This window comes from Tamandua tetradactyla, chromosome 1, assembly GCF_023851605.1.
Source record: "Tamandua tetradactyla isolate mTamTet1 chromosome 1, mTamTet1.pri, whole genome shotgun sequence".
NCBI lineage: Eukaryota > Metazoa > Chordata > Mammalia > Pilosa > Myrmecophagidae > Tamandua > Tamandua tetradactyla.
The window spans coordinates 90,437,181-90,457,376 of record NC_135327.1 but is presented as its reverse complement, the minus strand read 5'-3'; the positions used below and the strand labels follow the sequence as shown (position 1 = coordinate 90,457,376).

General features: G+C 44.0%; 1 protein-coding gene across 4 annotated transcripts in view; it reads right to left on the bottom strand.

The window, feature by feature from the left end:
- PDE1C (phosphodiesterase 1C) overlaps positions 1-20,196 on the bottom strand; it is a 708,660-nt gene that overhangs the window by 465,505 nt on the left and 222,959 nt on the right. For all 4 annotated transcript variants that reach the window (XM_077120317.1, XM_077120326.1, XM_077120282.1 and 1 more), the window contains one exon: positions 5,786-5,836. In XM_077120317.1, coding sequence (XP_076976432.1) covers positions 5,786-5,836 — 51 coding nt within the window. The remainder of the gene's footprint in view (positions 1-5,785; positions 5,837-20,196) is intronic.

The following is a 20,196-nucleotide window of genomic DNA, read 5'->3' as shown; positions in this document are numbered from 1 at the left end:
TGGACCTTCCTGGCAACATGGGACAGAAATCCTAGAATGAGCTGAGACTCAGAATCAAGGGATTGAGAAAACCTTCTCGACCAAAAGGGGGAAGAGTGAAATGAGACAAAATAAAATGTCAATGGCTAAGAGATTCCAAACAGAATTGAGAGGTTATCCTGGAGGTTATTCTTACACATTAAATAGATATCACCTTGTTATCCAAGATGTAATGGAGAGGCTGGAGGGAAGTGCCTGAAAATGTAGAGCTGTGTTTCAGTAGCCATGTTTCTTGATGAAGATTGTATAATGATATAGCTTTCACAATGTGACTGTGTGATTGTGAAAACCTTGTGTCTGATGCTCCTTTTATCTACCTTGTCAACAGATGAGTAGAACATATGGAATAAAAATAAATAATAGGGGGAACAAATGTTAAAATAAATTCAGTTTGAAATGCTAGTGATCAATGAAAGGGAGGGATAAGGGGTATGGTGTGTACGGTTTTTTCCTGTTTTCGTTTTATTTTTTTGTTGTCTTTTTGTTTCTTTTTCTGAATTGATGCAAATGTTCTAAGAAATGGTCATGACGATGAATATGCAATTATGTGATATTGTGAATTACTGATTATATATGTAGAACGGAATGAGCATATATTACGGATGTTTGTGTTTCTTTCTTGTAATTTCTTCTTAATTAATAAAAAATTATTAAAAAAAAAAAAAAGAGCTAAAAAAAATAGACACTTCCAGGGATGAGGGCTCTCTGGCCCTGGCACTGGAGTGTAGCTTCACCAGCAGCCCAGATCTCTGGACTAGAGCACCTGCCCACAGGTGTGTCCAGCAAGGTCCCCAACCACATAGCCAGCTGATCTCATCCTAGAGGTCGGAGGCAATCAGTAGTCCCAGCACAAGGGGACTCCAAGAGCTCCTTGCCTGGTGAATCCTCCCCAGACCAGCTCTTCTAGGACATCCTTGGTCCCACCTGAAGCTTCAAGAGGAGGGTGAAACACAAATCAAGTGTGAAAACCCTTCAAAGTCTCCACCACAATCAGGTTCCTCAGATGGGCACAAAGACCCATCTTAGTCTAGTCCTGGGCTGCCTCTCCAACTGGTTTCCCCAGCATATAACACTCTTTTTTGTTCCCTCTGTCTGGAATGTCCTTACCATACCTCCCTCATCTGGGAATCTCCTATCATTCTTCAACACTCCTATTGTTATCCCTTTCTTGGGAAACTGGTTCTAACTCACTCAGAGGCCCTGTCCAATGTTCTACTACCCCTCCCCATGCTGACCATTCTGACAGCACTTATCACATTATTGGATAACATTTCTGGCTCTTCACACCAAGCCCTACATTCCTTGATGGCAGAGATCTTGTTTTAATTGGAATTTGTATCCTTAGGTTATAGCACAGTGTCAAGTCCATGGTAAGTGTTCAGTAACTATTTGGTAAATGAAGGAATAAGTGAAGGGAAAAATGAAATAACCCCTTTGCTTCTTCTGTTTATACACATGGAATCCAATTGCAGGTGTCTAGGGAAAATATTAAAAGTTCTATCAATCATTTTCATCATAGTAAGAATGTGAACCACTGAGTCCTCCCCCCAAGGGGATGTGCATTTTGAGTCTTAAAGTTCGTCTCTTTTTTAGAGAATTTCTGCTATCAGTGAGTCGGTGGAAGAGGGGTTGTGGTGAAAGGTCTTCCCACCCAGATGGAATTGATTATAGAGGAGGTCAAAATTGCAATGTGCATCTATGAAGCTTGTCCTGTGCTCAGGCTTGAGTATCTCCATGACTGAGCTGGCACACCCCCAAGATCCTAAGAATGATAAATGCCGTTAAACCATGGAGCAAAGGATATGCACTGAGTACAGCCAGGACTTGGAGTTGGGAGACCTAGAATTCCAGTAGTGAGAAATTATCACTTCTCCGAGGCACATTTTCCCATCTGTAAAATGGAAATACCACCGCTGCCTGCCTCAAGCAGTTGATGTGAGAAATAGATGTCAGAAAGCTTTGCAGAGCTTTGTGCAAGGCACACTCATAGCACATCACTGACCACTTCAGAGAATGATTCTCCACACATGGGCCCCCAGCCCCAGGCCAGCCAGCCCTCATGATGGCTGCCATTCTCAAAACCTGAGGTTGGCCCAAGGTCATCATACCTTGGGCTTATACAATCCTTTAGAGACAAGGCCACTCTTAACTCCTCATTCTCCCAGGAACTATTATGTTCTTCCTTTGACTCTTTCCTCCTTCCTTCCCTTTCCCCCTCCCCAGCTTCTAGGAGAATTATTAAGATCAGGTTACTCATACTGTCAGCCTGAAAAGATGGGGGCAGAGGTGAACAAGGGGCCTCTGATAAGATCTGAGGTCTCACTGGACTCTCCCCACAATGCTGATCACCATGGTACTGCTGCCCAAAGGCATATCAAGTGCTTCCAATCTAAAGGCGATGGAAACTAAGAAGCTACATGAGTCATGAGTCAGCTTGACTCATGACTTTGGCACAAATTTCTTTAAGGAAAGCACCATTATTTTAGGTGGTGGTGTCAACCACATAGTAAAAAATGGTCCCAAGGGGAAAAGGCCAGTTCAGGGGACTGTGTTTGGAAGAGACACTAAGGAAGTGGACCAGAATAAAACCTGCAAAGCTGGTAAACCAGTTGGCTGGGGTAGAATTAGAACCTAACCTCAGAAAACCTAGATTGTTTTCAGAATTTGTATATTCTATTTCCCTTTGGTTTTCCTTTAAGATTTCTTAATATAATCATCACAATTCAACTCTGAACAGTACAGAGAAGCCAAGAAAAGTATAATGACTCAAGCTTGAACAAAATCTATGGAGAAATAGGAAGCATATTCCAGAGACAGCAGAAATCAGAACGTAAGGACCAAGAAGGTAATGAAAAGCTTGAAACTACTTGAAGGGGACACTGGACCAGCCCTTCCCCCAGACCCAAAGGTCTTCTCTGCAGAACTCCTGGAGGGTCCAGTTTTCATAGTAGAGATTCCTGCCCACCACACCCAGCATGCCAAGTTCTATGCTGTGCAATGCACATTGTCAGGGCTTTCCGAACATCTTATTAAATGCAAAAATTAGAAATATCATTTCATCTTCCAGTCTCCAACGAGAATTTATTAGCCAAATCCTCCCAATCTTCCCAACCAAACATTTCATTCACCAGACATGATGGTCATTTTCAATGTGGCATAGTGAAGTAAAGATGCTACTCAAAGAAATCTTTTTTTCCTATCTGAAAGTCACCTATTTTTTTCCTTCTTTAGTATTTGCATTTAGCAGTTAATGAGTCACCTAACTTTTTTCCAGGACATTGCACTAAGTCAGGAGATTTATTTTCCTTTATTTTTTTTTCCAGAATCAGCCCAACCTAATTGGCTTGCCCCTAATCAATTTTTTCTTATATAGATTTTTTTTCTTCATGCCCTCACTTATCTCCTACTAATAAACTTTCAAATGGCAAATCATCCTTCCAATCCAGTGGAAGCCATTTACTAGAGAAGTTCCCCTCCTCTCTAGTGAATGGACTAACTGCTCCAAGTCTCATGATGGCTTCATGGTTAAAAAGCCTTATGTACTTCCTACGTCAGAGTGCTAGGAACTGCCATGGGGTACAGCCAGAACAGCGTGGTCAGGTTACAGTTCCAGCTTATTAATTTGCCTGATTACAGCTCAGGAGAGGAAGAAACAAAGGCAATGAAAGCATATTCATCATCCTCAGTGAACTGTGGGATGAAATACTTATTTTGGAAATAATGATTCCAGGTAGGACGGCAGTGAAAAATGGGGTCCATGGAAGCGGGTGTTTTATTACACAATTTCTGAAATGTGAGCACTTAATGCTCTTTCATTAACATACATTATCACACAGTTCTATAAAAATCATTTCTAGGAAATCAATCCCAAAGTTCTGAAGCCTCCCAAAAAGAGACAGAAAACAGAGTTTTAAAGAAGCCCAGTAAATAGAGAAATTATGCTTTCAACTTTACGTATTAGGACTTACTATGGCAGTGCCCACACTAGAGCCTTGAGCAGTGCATAGACTAGACATTTGTGTAGCTGCTCTCAGGCCATGACATCAAAAGACAATGACATTTTATAAAGGAGAGAAGATAGTTATGACTTTCCTATTTTTCAGATACGGAAACTAAAGTCCAGAAGGAATAAGTGAAAGCTACTTAAGTAAAAGCCAGTGAAGCAGTGATGGTGCTGGAAAAAAGAACCCATGTATTTAGACCTACAGCTTGACCATTTCTCCTCTAGACGCACAGCTGGTTTGGGGAACATCTTGAACTGACCCTCTTCAGTATTTCGGCTCCCTTCATTGGAACCAGGTTTCATTCCAGGAAGTACAGTAACTTACTATATAATTCTCTGATCACACTGGCACAGAAAACATTGAGGAACTTTTGACTCCTGCTCTCTCATTAGTATCAAGACCTGGAGATAAAGGAATCAAGTGAAATTGATAGGAAGCTTCATGACCTAACTATAGCTTTACCAATATCCAGGAAAACCACTCAATCTATCTGAGCCTCAAAATGTCACCAAACTGAGGACAGCCAGGGGAGCTATCCCATAAATCCACCTTGGGTGACATGATGTTTTTTATAGATCTTGATGGCTTCAAGCATTTACTTATACTTCCTCATTTCACCTTCCTCTAAAAGCCCAGCCCTCTCCAGTACACCCTGAAGGGAATCCCGAGTGCAGCTCTTCTCATACTCTAAGGTGCACTTGAATCACCTGGAGATTCAGCCCCCAGATGCTGCTCATCCAGAATCTGAGGAAGACTCTGAACAGCAAGGCCAGAGGTCACAGTTTGAACCTCAATTCTAAGGCTTGGCCAGGCAATGACAATGTATGGCTCACCTGTGATGGTGCCATTGCATTATTCCCAGCAGCAGACATTTCCTATATGTGTGCAGTAAGGAACTACCTTTACCCAAAGAGAGGTCTAGCCTTCCTCCTGGCTCTTGGAGGTAACCTCTAAGCTCTGGAATTTGCCAGGTGATGGAGTGTCTTTTTAATTCATGGTGCCCCACCACCACCACACCACTAGCGTATGCTAATGATGACAGGGTGGGGCAACCACACTGTAGTGGTAGGGAGGGGGCTGGCCATGCAGGAAAGACCAACCGTGTGATGAGAGGATTGGGGCTTTGAGCCAGGTCTTTCAGCCCAGTCTCTGGGAGCAGGTGCTAGAGACTGAGCTCAGCCAGGTGGGCACTGAATCAAACACTTATGCCTACCCAATGAAACTTCAATAAAAACTCAGGACACTGAAGCTTGGGCAAGCTTCCTTGGTTAGCAATATTTTTTTACTTTTGCCACATATTAGTAAAGCAAGAGGGTAATGGGTCCTGACTTCACAGGGAGAGAACAAAGGAAGCGTCCTGAGACCTTCCCAAATCTTGCTTTATGTGACTCTTCTTTTGGCTGGTTCTTAATTTGTATCCTTTTCACTATAATAAAACCGTGATCATACGTATAGGGTTTTCCTGAGTTCTGTGAGTTGTTCCAGCAAATTCTTGAGCCCGAGAAGGCAATGAGAACCCCCTGAACTTGTGGCTGGTGTCTGAAATGAGGGCAATTCTGTGGAGGACTGCTTTAATTGGTGGAGCGAGGCCCGACCCCGGGTCGAGTCAGAACTCCTTGCCCTGTTTTATTGCCAGACAGCACCGGGCAGGATCACAGGTCTGAGCCAGGCAGTGAAGAGGTCTCCTGGTAACATACTCTGATGGAGTCTAGGTCAGGAGTCAAAAAACAAGAGTTACTTACGGGAGAAGCGAGCAAGCGGTCTGGCATTTTTGTCTCCGGCCTCATTTGCGACTGGAAAACAAAAAAATAAAGCAGAGAATGCAATTAAGAACAAAGTACGGCTGTCCACAGAATATGTCCAACCTACAGCTAATCCTGGGGATGACTTGGTATGAAGCTATATTCAAGAGTCTTTGTAAGAGGATAAAAGAACTCTACCCTCTTTCCATCTATACTTCCAGTGCTGCTCTCAACTTCCAAGTGAGATCAAACACCTTAATATTTTGATTAGAACATTTGATTCAAGCTTGAGAAAACCTTAAGGAAATCTAGTTTAATATGCCTTGAGAAGCTAAGTACTAATGGGTAGATTTCCAAACTAGTGAACATCTTTCTGCTCCAAGTTGCCACTTAATCACCTGACAGGGGTCCCGACTTTCTCTGATCCATATGAACAAGTCCAACACAGGGATTTCTGAAGATAATAACAAAATCGGGTTTTCTTAAGAAGGACATTCAAATTGGACATGAAACAGGTGAGATCAAAAAGAGGAGGATCGAGAAAATTGTTCAATAAACTGCCCTTGAAAACCTCACACCTAAAGCTTCTCAGCAGGGCAGTGAATCCTCCTCTGAAAAGCCTCTATAATTATCATCATGTAGACAGAGCCGTAATTAATATCCCCTAAAATTTACAAGACCATCTTTGTAACAATGAGATCAATTATTAAATAGAAACACAAATTTCACTCACTTCAAATGGTACCTTTGGTGCCTATACAAATTATGTCTTGTTAAACACTGTTTGTGTAAACATAATAAAAACATGTTGTGTAAACATGGAAATTGCAATCTACTTGGACGAACATTCATATTAATCAAGTGACAAAATCTGATCATTTTGGTGTGGGGGGAAATCAAAGCATAGGAAGAACAAAGGCGATTGCCAACTTAATCATCAATGTGCAAGTGGCAGCAGCAAGACAACAGAAATAGCTACTTCATAAACTTATGTCATTTTGCAAAGAATGAAAAGAGTCAAAAATTCCTTTCACCCTCTCACAAAGCTAAGCAATTAAAAATTCACTACATTCGGAAAATTACCAAAAAAAACACTAATGGATTCAATCTCAGTCTACTTTCATATTCCCCGTCGTTTGCATTGCCTTATTCTCTACATCCTCTTTGTACAGTACAAACTAGACTTCAGACAAAAGTGGCCAGCAGAGGGAGGTAATATTGCATCCTGCTACCACTATCTCACACCACATTTCAAAAATAAAAGGAGAGGAGAGGGAGAAACTCCATGCTAAATAAACTGAAACAAATTATTTCAAACTGAAAAAAGGGTCCAGAAATTCTAAGAGCATTCTGTATTTCCTCTCTCTTTTAAAACCATTTTTGCATGTTTGTGGAAATACCTCATGAATATAAATAATTCACATTCTTACATATGCCTTCAGGTAGAACTACATTTAAAATATTTCAGTACTATCTCTGTAAAAGTCTTTAGCCATAGTCTAATAACCTCACAATAGTTACTATCATAGCTAAGTATAAGAGACACACGAATTTGTATGAGCACTTGGAAAATTCTAAGGAATTTTCCCAAAGTTGCTTTATAACCAAAAAATTTTAAAAAGGATCCCTGGTTCAGTATAGACATGAAGTTCCTCAGGATGTTAAATATTTAGTTCTGAGGAACTTTTTTCAGTTTCTAAGAAAGTATGGTATTACCATATGACCTGGCAATCCCACTTTCAGGTATATATCCAAAAGAATTGAAAGCAGAGACTTGAACAGATATTTGCACACCAATGCTTACAGTGGCATTATTCACAATTGCCAGAGGTTGGAAGCAACCCAAGTGTCCATCAAAATGTGGTATATACACACAATAGAATATTATCCAGCTCTAAATAGGAACGAAGTTCTGATACATGTGACAACATGGATGAACATGGAAGACATCATATGGAGTGAAATAAGCCAGACACAAGAGTACAAATATTGTATGATCTCACTGATATGAAACAATTAGAATGAGCAAATCACAAAATCAAAATCTAGAATACAGGTTACATGGAGCGGGATGGGGCTAGGGAATAGTGTGTTATGGCTTAAAATATTTAGAGTTTCTAGTTAGGGCTATTGACAAGTTTTGGTAATGAATGATGGCAATGGTGGCACACATTGTGAATGTAATGAACAGCAGTGAGTTAAATATTCGAATGTGGTTAAAGGGGGAAAATTGTATACATATGTTACTAGAATAAATTTTTTAAAAATCTATGTAACTGCACAACAGAAACAGTGAACCCTAAATTAAACTATGGACTATAGCAAGCAACCGATGTGCTCTCATCAATTGTAACCAATGTTCCACACCATTATAAGATGCTAATGATAGCACGGAACTCTGTATTTTATGCATGACTTAAAAGAAATCGAGCAAGGTTTTTGCCAAAGTACTGTTGCAGAAAGCAAAGGGCTGCTTTAAAGAAATACAAAGCAGTTGCTCAGAAACCAGCAACCTCCCTAAATTCTTAGCTTGGCTGGTGTACATTTTCCCAGGGGCAAGAAAAGGGGAGGGACAGTAATACCCCTAACACCCAGAGGCAATGGCTGCGTCCTCACTCAGCCTGAGACCCTCCCTTCACAGGCTGCTGTTTCCTCTTCTCCCGCCACCCCATCCAAGGACGAGGAATTGCTGACCCAGATCTGAGTCACCTCAGGAGATAAGAAAATCAAGATCTAGGCCAGTGGGGTGTCAGGAGAGTTGTCTTTACAGAAGGAATTTGAGACCCCCTACCAGCATCATCTGATGAGGCATGCTCCTGCTTCAAGATTCCAGTGCCGGCAAGATATAACCCAGCTTACTTGACCCCAATCTGTTCCTCCAAGCTCACCTCCCATTGTATTTTCCAGAGCATATTTTAGTGCCCTAAATTGACATTCCCTGACATGTCTTACACACACTCTCCCTTCCTTACTATTGCCCCTTCTGTCCCTGTCCCCTGGAATTCCCCTCCCCACTGCTTCATGTAGCCAACTCCTTCTCCCCCTGTAAGATTTGGTGGAGCCATTCATTTCAGGAAAGCTCCCCTGACCACCACACCTTCTCCATCCAACAGAACTCTGGCCCAAACATCTGACTCTGCTTCCAGAACAGCAGTTTTCAAACCTCCAGCAGGCATCAGAATCACCAGGAAAGTTTAATAAAATGCAGATTTCAGGGCAATGGGATAGTGGCTCAGTGGCAGAACTCCTGCCTGCCATGCCGGGGACCCGGGTTCAACTCCTGGAGCCTACCCATGCCAAAAGAAAAAAATGCAGACTGCAGGGTTTGAGAAAGGACAATCTCTGATTCACTAGGTCTGATGTGAGGCCTGTAAAGCTACATTTCTGACATGTTTCCAGTTGATGTTGAGAATGCAGGTTCGGAGACCCCATTTGGAGAACACCTGCTCTAAACCACACGCCACCCCGGAGCAAGGTTCCGAACTTGTCACCTTTGTATCTCCAGTCACTTTGAACAGTGACTGGCACAGAGAATAATGTATTCAGCCTGTAGTTTTAGAATTGAACTGAAATAGACTGAATGGATACCAATGGCCACAGATGGCTTAATAGATCAGAGATCTCAGGTTAGCTTCCGGAGGGTAAGAAGTCCCAGATGTGATTTGTTTGGCCCCACAAATTTTTAAATTTTAAACAATTAACTGTCCATATTTAAAACTCAGGAAATTCAACTGTAAATAATGATTTACAGTTACCGGCTTCTATCAAGTACTGGGGAAAGGAAAACACCAGGCCCCTTCTCACGAGACAACAGTGGGGCCTGCCCTGAGGTACCCCTGTGGGCAGTGCTGCGTCCCGCATGTTCAGCTCTTTGCTGGCTGCTTACTGGGCTTTCTGAGCTCTCCATCTGGTCTAGAAGGCAAGTGAAAGCAGGACCTTTCAAAAGGCTTAAAGAATAAAACTAACACCAACACACAGCAGCACCTCTAAAGGGGGCTGCAGCCAGGCTCACCCTGTCCGCAGCCCCCACACACACACACTTCCACCAGCAGGTGCTGACGTGCTTGGGCACAGATGGGCTTCGTGAACAGCTAAAGGGGCTTCACGTACTGCTTTTGCCTCCCATTGGGAAAAAAATATGTGTGCATTTACAAATAAAGTAGATGCCGCATTCATCAGGCACAATTAGAGGTCGAATTTGGGAATTTGGCAGGATTCCATAAAAATGATTCCGGAGATGTATGGAAAGTTGTCTGCAGCATACTATTGGGCAAAGCATCCAGGTTACAGATTAGTATGTGTGATAGATCCACCAAGGTTGAATTTAACATCCCAGCTACATGTGTACATAGACACAGAGTGGAAACGTGCATACAAAAATGTTATTTATTTAGTGTGGTGGCATTTGGGGATATTTTTAACCTTGTTTATACTTCTTTGCATAAATGCAATAGTTTGTTATAGGCATGCATCATGTTTATAATTAGGAAAAATGTCTTTATTAGAGGAATAAAAAACAACTGGCTATTGGTCTTTTACTAAAAATAAAGGTATATGTGTGCATGTGTGTATGTGCATGTGTGTTCTGGATTCATATTTTAAGAGCAGTGTTGGATCACTCAGCTCAAGGGACCTCCTGTCTCCAGTCCAAGAGGACTACCGGTAAGACCAAACAAAAGCATCTCCCACTCCTCTCTGGAGGGGTCCCATGCCTTCTAAGTCAGTGGTGTGCAGCCCTGGGTGCACCATGAGATTATTCTCATGATCTGGGGGACCTTCAAAATCCTGATGCTCAGACCACATCCCAGACCAACTAAACAGGGACTCCAGGAACCTCCAGGCATCCTTCCCCAAGGTGATTCCAATGTGCAGCCGAGGTTGAGAACCACGTATAAATGGTGTAACTTCACACATCTGTGTCAAAGCCACATTCTGAGAGGAGAATGTGGCTCAGATTTCTTCAAAAGTAATTTTCCCCATTCAGTTCTTCCTTTCGGTATGCTATCACTTTGCCATTAAAATACTACATTGAGGGGTGCCTCTGCTTTAAGTAAATTCAGCAAAACCTTTTATAGAGAACCCTTCAAAATGCGTACTAATTTGATCTCCATAGTTATGTTTGCATCTCACCTCTCGTTGCCTCTAAACTTCAGCACATGCATATTGAGGGGTGCCTGGGAACTGGGCACTAGGCTAGACTCTGGGAAACAATAGTTTCCACCCAGATCTATATAAGAAAGTTAGGCTGTAAGCTGTGTTTCTTACTCTGGGTTTATCCTTCCTGACCAGCTAAGGAAATGACTTTAGGATAATAATAATAATGAAGATGAGGCAGATCACTTGGTCCTATCCCAGGTCCACTGAATTAGAATCCCTGAAGTGGGAGTCTCAGTTTTAAACAATTGCCTCAGAAGCAGAATTCTAAATGAAGTGTTACCCCAGTATGTCTGATACATGTTTCACCTTCTCAAAAATTTACCAGAAACAAATCTCAAAGTAAGGACTTGCCATACAGCCTGGGGAAGGGAGGGGGGTGAGATGGGAAGTTAACTCAGAGCAACAAGCACACCAATGAAGATGGCCCTGACGTCTAAGTTAAGCCACCAACACTCCAGGCCATCAGAACAGCCCAGGGGAGGCGTCCAAACAGTTGTGGTGGCCTAGGCAGGTGTGTACTGCTTTGTAACCAAAAGCAGGACCACAAACACCCCCACTCTTGTTTTGGAAGCCCTGACACCTGGGTGAGCATAAACGCAGCTGAGGGTGCTGGGTGCCAGGGCAAACAGACAGAGCAAGCAAGCCCAGATCAGAGCCTGGCTTCCTGTCAGGAAGTCTGCCCAGTGTACAGCTTGGCTGCTGCTTTGCCATAAGCTCTGTGTCCATTGCAGGGACCCTGTCCAAGTGAGGTCCCTTGGAGAGTTGGGTGGTTGGATCACCAGGCACCAAGGACTCCCAGAGAATAAAACAATGGAATGAGGTTCCAGGCACCTTCCCTAGTTACTGTCGAAGATGAAGCACAGAATTGCTCAAGGTCCTTTGGTCTCTCCTCACCTTTCCTTTAACTTGCAACAACCTAAGGAACAGCAAGGAAAACAGGATGGAATGCTGGGGAGAAAGAGACTTGGATCTGAGACCATCATTAACCATCTTTGCTTAGATGCCACCTTCTGCGTAAGGCCTTCCATGACCTCCTAAGGATGGTAGCCCCGACATGTGTCCTTAGGAGGTCATCCTTAGGAGGACCAAGTGAGGTCCCCTGGAGAGTTGGGTGGTTGGATCTTCCATGACTTCCTAAGGATGGCAGCCCCTCCCTATGTCCCCCATTCTCTTCCCTGCTCTGTTTCTCCCCACAGCACTTATCACCTTCTCATACGCTCTAGACTTTATTTATTGGGTTTATTGGGTTTCTTCTCCTACTACAATATAATCCCCACATAAGCATGGGCTCTCTGTCAGCGCCTAAATGCTGGGCACGCAATATTTATTGAAAGCATCAGTGACCAGCCTCCTACCAATCTACCATCTGTTGTGTGACTGGGGCTAAGAATGGGAAGGAGAAGGGAAGGGGAAGTGCAAGGATATTATCGTCCATTGAGCACTGAGGTAGACTGAATCATGCCCCACAAAGACATGTTTCAGTCCTAAGCCTGGCCCCGTGGGTGTGAACTCATTTGGAAATGGAATTTTCAAAGATCCTATTAAGATTAGCCCAAACTGAAGCAAGGTGGGCCTTAAATCAATATGACTAGAGTCCTTATAAGGAGAGGAAATTTGGACACAGTAGTAGAAGTCAGAGGAGGAGGCAGTTTTCCTGCGGCAGAGGCAGAGATTGAGCTACCACCAGACAATTGTAGACTTCAGGGAAAGCCTCAGCCTAATGATATCTTGATTTTGAACTTGAAACCTCCAAGACTGTGAAGCAATAAATTCCTGTTACTTACACCAAATAGTTCTGTGGCATTTGTTATAGCAGCTCTGGCAAACTAAGGAAGCATCTAAATGTACTTTAAGTCATCCATTCAGTCCTTTGAAAATATTTATTAAACACTGACCATATTTTAGATACCAGATAATGCTGTGAACAACCATATTGTCCCTGCCTTCATGTTGAAGACTGTCACTCCCTTTTAGCATGGAGGGTACTAGAGTTCAGAATGGCTGGGTAATTTTTCCAGAGCCACAAAGCAAGTAACTGGCAGAACTCTAATTCAAACTCAGGTCTGTCTGTCTCCAAAGTTCATGCCCTTTCTACTTAGCTCCTCTGCCTTCAGGAACAGTAGACAGATAGGGACAATGCTTCAAAGAGGGCTGCACCTACAGAAGAGCCAGGCTGCAGCCCACCCTCTTCCCCATGCCTCTAGACCCAGCGAGGGCCCTATGCCGGCCTGCAGAGAATGGGGAGAGGGGGAGGTAAGTAACCTGGGACCTGGGACCAGAGACAAGCCCAGGAGATTACTGGGAGAGGGAGGCCCTTTTTGTAAGGAGGGGAGGGGGATCAGGTCTTACAGCAATAGAATCCAGAAAAGGGAGAAGCTAGTTACAAAGAGGGAGCGTCACTGACATGTTCATGCAAGAGTTCCACCACTCACTGTTTCCCTAACCATATTAAACCTGCCTTAGGTAGAAAATAGTAACAAGGGAACAGGAACAAGAATCTAATTTATTTTACTAAGAAACTGTATAATTCACAAAAAAAGTCGCTAGGAGGCAAGACCTATTCTCTGAGGAAACTGACATTCCAAGAGATTTAACTGACTTGTCTAAGACGTGCCACCCCAAGACAAAGCAGCACAGCCGGGAATGGAATCTGCGTCCTCCCGCTCCATGTCCAGCACTCTTGTAGAAGGGACTGTACCCTACCCATTTAATCCCCCGCTAGGAATTTGTCAAGGGTAAAATAAAAGCATTTCTTCGTCCCCATTTACTTTGATAAATGTTGCCATTTCTCAACCCTGGGATCTCTTTGAAGCATAAAATTTCTAACTATGATTGGTGAGGCCAAATCGAGGGCAATGTTGAGAAGGCCTCAGATGCCAAGTCCGAGCTTAGCAAGATGTGTCTGCAACACATTACCAAAGCCTGGCGGGGTGTGGGCGCAAAGAGGCTGCCGAAGAAGGTAGGATGGGTACACAGTAATGCCCCCAACAGGTTAGATGGAACAAAAAACAATGTGGTCATCAAATGGATAATTCACAAAGATAATCAGGTTAATTAAATATTTAGATAAAAATTTTTATGGAGTTGCTGAAAATGAGAGATGCTATATAATAATATCATTAAGAGCCATGATAAGACTGATAATTTGTTACCTAATTTTATCTTTATAGCAACCCTATGATGTTATTGTATTTCCCCTTTTTCCAGATGTAGAAACTGAGGTTTCAAGAATTGAAAATAAGTGGCTGGAAATAAAACAACTAGTAAGCAGCACATCTGGAAGGTGAATCCGCTACCACCTTATTCCAGAGCCAGAGCCCTGTGCTACCTGTCGCATTTCAGTGCACCCGCATATCCATACTGCTTGATGAGCCTTTTTGCCGTGGAGCCCAGGCCTGGTAGGAGAGTCCTTTATCTCCGCTCCACTGATCCTTAAGACAGAGGTTCAAGGAAGAACACATCCTGCTCTCCTGCTCCCCATGTGAGCAGGACTTTGCTATCCCATTGGAATCTGCTCCAACTACCATAAAAGGCATCACCACCACCCCCAGCCTATTCCTTTTCCCCCTTCTTTATTCAGCAATGCTCAGCATTGCCTCATTATACCTTCTGGGCCAATTTGGCTGTCAGATCTGCTCTGAATCAGGCTCTTGCACAAAAGAAAATAAAACCAATTTGTAGTGATGACTCACGGGGGCTGATGACTTGAGAGTGGTAGGGATGGTGTATCTCCTAGGTCCTTTTCTCCTAGAGAAATGGGCCAATCCTCACAGAAGGCAAGGCTTGCCTGCCAGGGTGATTGAACAGTTCCCAGCTCAGCTCAGCCCAGGGTGTGATGGGCAGAGAGAGGGAAAATCAAATAAGCCTTTGTCAACTTGAGAAGACAACTTGAAAAACCTATTTACTTTATTTTTCTTTTTTTGGAGAAATTTGGGTCACGTGGAAAGGCTTATGTAATATATTTCTTTCTTCCCTAATCCTGATTTTATGTTTGCCTATTTATCTATATACTCCCTCAGCCTGCCAATTATATTTTATTTACATCTGGCTCTATATACCAAATTCTTTATGGAACAAAGTAGGATATTAATAAAAGTAAAATATATTTCAATTAATTCTTTGCTCCCTTTCCCTGAAACCTCCTTCCAAAACTCCAACTTGTTTACAGTGACCTTTCATACCTTTCTGTTACTCAGAGAAAACCATCAATGAACCCCTGGTGTGTACCCAGTGACTCTCCTCCCTAGATGGGCTGGATCTAAGAATGGATACAGCATGGTCTCTGGGTGGCAGAAGTTCAGCTGGGACCCAGGATGCCTGGCACTGAGCTTCCTGACAAGGATAACTCAAGTCATCACAATATGAATTTCTCAATGTATTGAAACCACCCGGCCAAGCTACCAGGCCCTGACCTCTGGCAGAATGAGGCCAGGCTGGGGGAAACAATGCTAATACATAGCATGATCTAAACTCCACTGAAGGCTAGAGGAAGTGTCCTTGTTCACGGAAAGCAGAGATCCTTTTGGACTGGAGTGAGCAGGAACAGGAAGAAGACGGGCTGGTGAGATTTAGTGAGGTAGAAAGGATGATGGAGTCTGTTCAGGGACAGGGTAAGGGTGTGGTGCATTCTCAGGCCTGGGGGCAGACTGAGGTCCCCAAAGAAGCTATGCAGCTCTCTTTCTCATGCAAGGATAGATTTTAATCTGGGGAAGAGAGGAGGCTGGTAGTAGAAAGTAGTGAAAGGATAACACTCATATCTTGATAAATTATCAAATGCCTCTCCCCCAAACTCCCTCCTTCTTTCTAGTCCCACCTACGAAGGTGCTGCATCTGCAAATGGGAATATGAATCTGAACTGCTCTAAATCCAGATGCAGTTACACCAATCATTGCCACTGGTCACTACAAAGCCCAGTGGCATGGATGCAAGTTCTTCCTGGCGGCCACGGTGGACGTGGGTCAGCAGACGTGCTGACCCACATCAGGGGTGCAGCTAGGGGACTAAAGCACTGCACATACTGCACCCCTATGATTCTGGCCTCACTAAAACACCCCAGCTGAGCAAACCAAAGACCACCCACCAGCAGTAACAACCATCAGAAGTATATGAGATTAAAATACTCTATCAAGCTGGCTGCACAAATGGTTACCTAATTGTATAGAGGGACACTACAATTTATTGACACCCTGCCAGGCTCTACCAGGAACTTTATGCCCATAACGTTTCTCTAATTTTCACACTGTCTCATGAGGCAAGTAATATCATTCCTATTTTCGAATAAGGAAACTGAGGCTCAGAAGTAACTTGCTCAAATCAGGGCTATGTAGTAGAACTGGTCTGAAACCAGTTGCTTTCTTCTATAGTTCACAGGACTGGAAAGCACATTACAAATCATCTGGTCCAGCTCATGCTGGAAATGGCCCTGAGGATGGGAGCTCACCCCCTCTGGAGACAGGCCCCTTAACCTCTAAAGAGTTCTCCGAACCTTAGGAAGCTCTCCTTCAGACCAAGTGGCAATCTTTCCAAAGGTCTTAATTCTGTGCCACCCAGAACAGGTCTGATTGATTTCTTTCCCTCTGGAGGGCCCTTTTACATGTAAGGACAACTACCGTGACCTCAGGCTCTTGAGCCTTCTCTTCTCCAGACTGACAAGCCCAGTTCCTTTCTCATGTGGCATAGCAAAGAAAAAAAGAAGAGAAACAAAAAAACACCCAGGACCTTTACCCACAAACATAGTCACATCTGCAGAACGAGGAGACTATGTTCTGTTTCAAATAAGCCTCAGTGACCCACTGTTTAACAACAGCCATTTCCACAGTGATCTTTAGGCTGAACCAAATGTCCAGTTTCCTAAGTCATGTCTCTTTTTATTTGATTACAGTAAAAACAGAGGAAGCCTGGGAACCATCCAGACTGACCAACTTCCAGACGGCTGCCATCTAAAGCAGTGCAAGTCAGACTTGAGTGTGCACACGAATCCCCCAGGGTCTTGTTAAAATAAAGATTCTGATTCAGTAGATCTGGGGCAAGGCCTGGGAATCTGCCTCTCTGACAAGCTCCCAGGTGATGTTGCCACAGCCAGTCCTTGCCCCCAGCTTGAGTAGCGAGGTGCTGACAGACATAATCCACTTTGAAAAGGAAAAGCCAACTGCATTTTCTGAGAGTTTGCTGGAAAGCCCCTAGTGGTTTTGAAAATGCACAGGACAGAATTTAATGCCCAGTGCCCTAGGTTTCTTTCAGCAGTGTGTGAGGAAAAGGACTGTTAACAGCACGCCTTTGAAACCTACTTAATAGATTTTGATAGTGTGTGCACGTGAGGGGGGCATCCAGGGCAGAGCGCGACAGAGAGAAACTCCCACCCCTCTACAGTCATTAAATAGAACAGAGCCGAGCTAGGAGCACCTACCCCGCCTGGCACACCTCCAGCAGGGCATGATGCCCAAAACACGCAAGCAAGCCACGGAGCCAAGGCAAAAATCAATTTCCGCTTTTATTCAAGTTCCTCCCAGAACTGGGGGCTTGAGCTCCCATGAGTTGGCAGGCTCACACGCACACACATGCACACACACACGTGCACACACGTGCACACACACCTCCCAAGCATCAGCTTGGGCAAGCTGCCACTACTGTTAATCCAGCAGCAAAAGCCATCACTTAATGACCCCTTGGCTGCAGGATGACCAGATCAGAATATATCGAATAAATAAAACCAGAGCACAGGAAACCGTGCCGTTGGGCAAAGAGCCAAGCTGACCCGTGGCAGATATTGCACCTTTTCGCACCATTTCCCTCAGCCTAGCCCAGGGCCTGACACGTTTTAGGTGCTAAGTAAAGGGCTGATGAGCTACTGGAAGAAGTCCGACCTGGTATTGACTGTCAGAGCCGTTCTACCTCCCAGTGAAAGGCTCACTCTCATCGTGGGATCCTACCTTCTAAGTGAGATGCAGTTTGGAGACTGTGTTAGGGGCGGGGGAGGGGGGGAGGAAGGGGCCGGGGTGTGAGTCACAAACTGGAGGCAGGTGTGTTTGATCTGGCAAGCCTGGTGTTTAGAAAGAAACCCTCTGCCACAGCCCCCAGGAAACCCTGCTGTTCACAGCAGGCCTGCTTCATCCCAGCAACCACAGAGCTCCCACGTGGATGTGCATGGGGCTCTCAGACCCACACGCCAGGCCAAACTGTCCATTTCTCCCAGGATTCTGCTCAATCCCAGGTTTTCCCGTCTCAGTAAACAGCACCGCCTTCCCGCCCCTCAAGTTGCTCCAGACAAAAATCATAAAGTTAGCTTTACCGTCCTTATTTCCTTATGCCCACAGCCCTTCCATCAGTAAACCCTACAACCTTTACTTCTACACATGCTCTAATTCCAACCACTCCTTACTCCTCCCTAAAACAGGCCCCAAGTGTCCAGGGCCACTCCCTTAGGCAGCACAATCCTCCTGGGGTCTTCCTGCCCCTACTCTTGCTCCTTCTCCACAGAGCAGCCAGAAGATCAGACCACATCACTTCCTTGCTTAAAGCCCTCCAATTAAAAAACTATTTCCCTTGGACTTCTCGGCCAAGATGGCGGCTTGGCAATGTGTGCGTTTTAGTTCGTCCTCAGGAACAACTAGCAAATAACAAGAAACAGTACAGAACAGCTCCTGGGGCCATGTCAGTGACCGAACACACAGCATACTCCAGTCTGGATGAGCTAGACCGGCTGCGAGCCCCGCCCAGAATCATGAGTTCCCCAAGCCGTGGCAGCCAGCACCCCTCCCCCACAATTGCTTCCCAGAGGGGACAGGAAAGAGACTTAACCAGCAGCAGGGGCTGAGCCAAACCAAACACCAATTGTGGAATTAATGAACAAATTCTGACTACTAAACATAGGCCCCCAGCTCAGGTGAACCTCATCAAAGCAGAGGTTGCTCATTTTTGCCCCAGCATCAAGGGGGTAGGGCTGATGGAAAAAGGAAAAAAAGAGAAGCAAACAGAGGTTTTGCAATTGCCCCAGGCATAGGCAGAAACAAATTCGTTTTGAGGGCCTGTCTGGAACCTATGCCTTCCCCAGGGGAGGGGTGAAACCCAACTCAGGTGGAATCCCTCTCTCAAGGAATTCAGACACCAGGGCTTGGTAATTTGAAGCCAGTAAAACCAGTCTACAACCTCTCCTCTGTCTCCACCATGCCCCCAGCCAAAGTTAAAGGTACCGCATCATCTTATGCTAGTGGGACCTACAGGCAGACAAGCGCCACATATTGGGCAGGATAAGAAAAACAGAGTCCAGAGACTTCACAGGAAAGTCTGTCAACCTGCTGGGTCTCACCCTCAGGGAAAACTGATGCAGGTGACTCTCTCCTCCTGATAGGAGGCCAGTTTGGTCTGGGAAAATCTGGTTGCGGTCTATAATACCTAAGTAGACCATCCTAAGGGTGGGGGAACAAAGGCACCATACAAGCAGGGCAAGAAACAAAAAATCAAGAACTGAAAAATTCTCCTGTGTTAAACAAAATCTAAGCTAGAGGTCCAGAAAAAGTTGAACTGAATGTCAAAGAACAAAGAGACAACAAATTAAGTAAAAGAAGTGAAAGCAATCTCCAGAATAAATTAATTAAGGCAATTAAATGCCTAGACGCCAGCAAAAAATAATAAATCACACTAGAAAAATTGAAGATATGGCCCAGTCAAAGGAACAAACCAACAATCCAAATGAGATACAGGAGCTGAAACATTTAATTCAGAATATACGAACAGGCATGGAAAACCTCATCAAAAACCAAATCAATGAATTGAGGGAGGATATAAAGAAATCAAGGAATGAACAAAAAGAAGAAATTGAAAGTCTGAAAAAGCAAATCACAGAACTTATGGGAATGAAAGGCACGGTAGAAGAGATGGAAAAAACAATGGAAACCTACAATGGTAGATTTCGGGAGGCAGAACGTAGGATTAATAAACTGGAGGATGGAACATCTGAAATCCAACAAGAAAAAGAAAATACAGGGGAAAAAAATGGAAAAATATGAGCAGGGACTCAGGGAATTGAAGGACAATATGAAGTGCACAAATATACGTGTTGTGGGTGTCCCAGAAGGAGAAGAAAAGGGAAAAGGAGGAAAAAAACTAATGGAAGAAATTATCACTGAAAATTTCCCAACTCTTATGAAGGACTTAAAATTTCAGATCCAAGAAGTGCAGCATACCCCAAAGAGAATAGATCCAAATAGATGTACTCCAAGACACTTATTAATCAGAATGTCAGAGGTCAAAGAGAA